Here is a 3,236-nt window from a genome sequence, read left to right on the forward strand (position 1 = left end):
TCTGATGAAAGAAGAACAAGAGCCAACAAAATACTCCCTCACAATCGCTTCCCGCGAAAATTCCAGGGCCCCTCAGTCGCGTCCGCCGACTGATGAGAGTGTTCCGCTCCAACTTCGCGGAATGTCCGAGAAAGGCACGTGAGAAAATGCCCGCGGAGTCAGGTCACATATTCGAGACAGAACAGCACCACAAGCCCTAAGCAGTTATACGCCCGACTATTCCTACTACCTCCTGTGGCTTCGCCCCCTACAAGCTCGTGGGTGAGTAAATATATCTCAGAATTTGTCGCGTTGAGTCTATAATTTATTGACTATTTATTGACTTCGAATGTATCTAGATTGAGTCTTGGGTCCCCGAACTTCCATTACACACTATCATCACGTTGATATCTGCAATAACCCCACATATTCCCTCATCCGCTCTCCAATCAACTCTAAACCCCGATGCACGAACTTTCATTTCCAATCTTCCTTCTTTTGCAGAGGAGCCGCGAGTCCACGCACTCCTAACAGAACCGTCACCTATCAGGGTACATTTGTTTGAATGGTCACCTTTGTCACTTGGTTGGTATGAGTCACTACTATGGGGATTCATATTTGCCAGCGAAATGTTAGTTGGTTCAGCATCAGGATCAACGCCGGGGGCCGTTGGGGTGTGGAATGGGACAGCCATCAAATTATTTAAGGTGCAGGAAACAGCTGCTCAGGGCCCAACGCTACTGGCCCCCAAGGGCGCTGTGGATGCGGTGGGTAGCAATCTAGTACAGCGCATTGGGAACTTGAATCTTCGTGGACGCGGGAGTGGGTCACAGGAGGGACAGGGCGAGGCTGGAAGAGATGTTTAAGAGGGTCTTATTTTGAACGTGTATCGGTTGCCCTGTGACGGCAAATAGATGAAGAGATGGCTTTCCGGGATACTATGATGTAACCAGTTTCCCTACAAGCTCTCCTCCTCTCCTATTCTCTATCTTTCTTACGGCGTGTTTACCTTTCCCTTTAGCATAGCGTCTCATTTTCTTGTTCGTTCTTTTAAGCTCAGATAACCCCATTGTCAAATAATCAAGTTCTCTTCTTTCACCTGTATATCAGTCAATAGTAAGAATATTATAACTACGACTTCTTTAGTTTTGCTTTGACAATTCCTAAAATAACGCTGGTTACAAGAAAAGAATGGCCATTCATGAGTTTCCCAGGTTTCGACTGATGTAATAATAATTAATGGATCAGCTGTAAGTTGTTTGGTTCTGTGTGTATCCCACCCAGCTTCGGATTTTACAAGATAAGTTTCGCGCGTTGGGGCTTTCTGCCGCTCTCCAATAGCAGTTCGAGTCCATAAGGCGTGGCTGGTTGACAGACAAACGCGACAACAACCCTGCTAACTGTTCATGAGAGATCATTACTTGGCGGCTCTATAACTATCCAATACTTCCGTTAAATACTTCAGAGACAGTTGCGAGATTACTGCAAGACCCCGCCAGATGCCGCCCTCGTTATAGCCGTCGAATCCACCGACTTTCCCTTCCGCAGCGATGCAATTCCCACCAGCATCCTGCTCCATCGCAGCCCTTGCGTTCGTCTTTTGGTCATTTGATATTGTCCGTCTGGCTCACGCTGCTCCTGGCTCGCCTGCTCTGCAGAATATCCTGAAGAACACAGACCAGAGTGACTTGTACGGATATCCGACTGACCTGACGAGGGGAATCATCCCGGTACGCATTTTCCATTGAGCAGCTGAGGGGAGCATAATTGCAGCCAACTAACTTTGTTGCATGATGTGCATTTATAAAGATACCAGTACATTCGCACAAGTATGCTTTTCTCACGGGCTTTTGCGCTTCTGGTTTGCCTGTTGCGCCGAGTGTTTGCGCGGGGCATATTCGCAAGATAGTATCTTTATTGACCCGATTGCGTCTGCGACAGTGACTACTGGAGAGAACTTCCCTTCTATTCCGGTACGCGGATAACCTGTGATAATGCGCTTTTGCTGTTGTATATGTGGAAATAAGTATAGGCTAACAATTTCTCTCCGATCGAAGCTCTTTCCGCCGGGTGTATCTCAATTGAGGCAGATGTCTGGCTATTCGATGACACCCTACTCGTACGCTCACCTCCGCTTCTTTACCGATGTGCATGCTACTGACAATCTACCAACAGGTTGGCCACGACTTATCCTCTCTTACTAAATCACGCACCCTAAAATCACTCTACGTGGACCCGATCCTGGATGTCCTCCGCCGCCAGAACCCACGGAGCCCTTACATTACCGGAGAAACCAGAAAGTTTGTCTGACCTGTACACTACACACATATCTGTGTCAATTTATATCATCTATTCAGGCCTCGATCGCAACACTAACACGTAAATACAGCGGCGTCTACGACACAGATCCTTTCCAAACCCTCTACCTCTTCATTGACGTAAAAACCTCTGGGCCAGAGACCTGGCCGCACGTCGTCGCAGCCCTCGAGCCGCTCCGCGCTGCAAACTACCTCACAACCCTCCGCAACAACGACACCCTTACCACAGGCCCCGTTACCGTCATCGGCACTGGAAATACCCCACTGAGCCTCGTCGGGCCCGTCCCTGATCGCGATTACTTCTACGACGGGCCGCTGGCTGATCTCCAGAAGGAGGGGTTTCGGGACATCACAAAGTATATATCACCAATCGCATCTACGAACTTTGCAGCAGCTATTGGCGTGGATAGTATTACTCTCTCTCCTAGAGAAGGCGAGAACGAAGGGGAGAAGGACCCCTCGTGGTTGAATAGCTCGCAATTAGGGACTTTGAGGGGACAGATTGAAGCGGCGAAGAAGAAGGGGATTGGGGCTAGATATTGGGGTACGCCTGGATGGCCGGTGCGCGAGCGGAATGAGGTGTGGAGAACCTTGTTGAAGGAGGGAGTTGTCTTGCTGAATGCGGATGATTTGGAGGGTGTCCAGGAGTATTTTTAGAATTCCGGTTCTGTTTGGGGATCGGCTAGATGTCAAATAAATTATGAGTGAGAGTAATGCCCCCCTTTTTTTTTGCTTTGGATTCTCAAATGTGTCTGGCGTTTTTCGATTCCCTGTTTGACATCTATCTATACTGCCCTCCGGATATACTTCTATATACATACCCTAACGGATGTTTCTCTCCGCGTTTTTACAGGATAGAATCACCGGATCCCATGCTCTATCATGGTTTAAAGGGCCCATGTTATTTCTTTCTTTTTTCTTTCTTACTTTCTTCTCTTC

General features: G+C 48.2%; 2 protein-coding genes across 2 annotated transcripts; both read left to right on the forward strand.

Annotated features, from left to right (window-relative positions):
* Positions 1 to 608: 608 nt before the first annotated feature.
* HCAG_00580 (predicted protein) lies at positions 609 to 845 on the forward strand (the record flags this gene model as incomplete). Its single annotated transcript, XM_001543484.1, has 1 exon — positions 609 to 845. The coding sequence occupies one exon, from the start codon at positions 609 to 611 to the stop codon at positions 843 to 845; it is 237 nt and encodes a 78-aa protein (XP_001543534.1).
* A 684-nt stretch (positions 846 to 1,529) lies between these two features.
* HCAG_00581 (conserved hypothetical protein) lies at positions 1,530 to 2,954 on the forward strand (the record flags this gene model as incomplete). The annotated part of the gene is made up of 5 exons (XM_001543485.1): positions 1,530 to 1,669; positions 1,789 to 1,808; positions 2,037 to 2,098; positions 2,155 to 2,279; positions 2,369 to 2,954. The coding sequence occupies 5 exons, from the start codon at positions 1,530 to 1,532 to the stop codon at positions 2,952 to 2,954; spliced, it is 933 nt and encodes a 310-aa protein (XP_001543535.1).
* Between the last annotated feature and the right edge of the window lie 282 nt (positions 2,955 to 3,236).

This window comes from Histoplasma capsulatum, genomic scaffold, assembly GCF_000149585.1.
Source record: "Histoplasma capsulatum NAm1 scaffold_1 genomic scaffold, whole genome shotgun sequence".
Lineage (NCBI taxonomy): Eukaryota > Fungi > Ascomycota > Eurotiomycetes > Onygenales > Ajellomycetaceae > Histoplasma > Histoplasma mississippiense.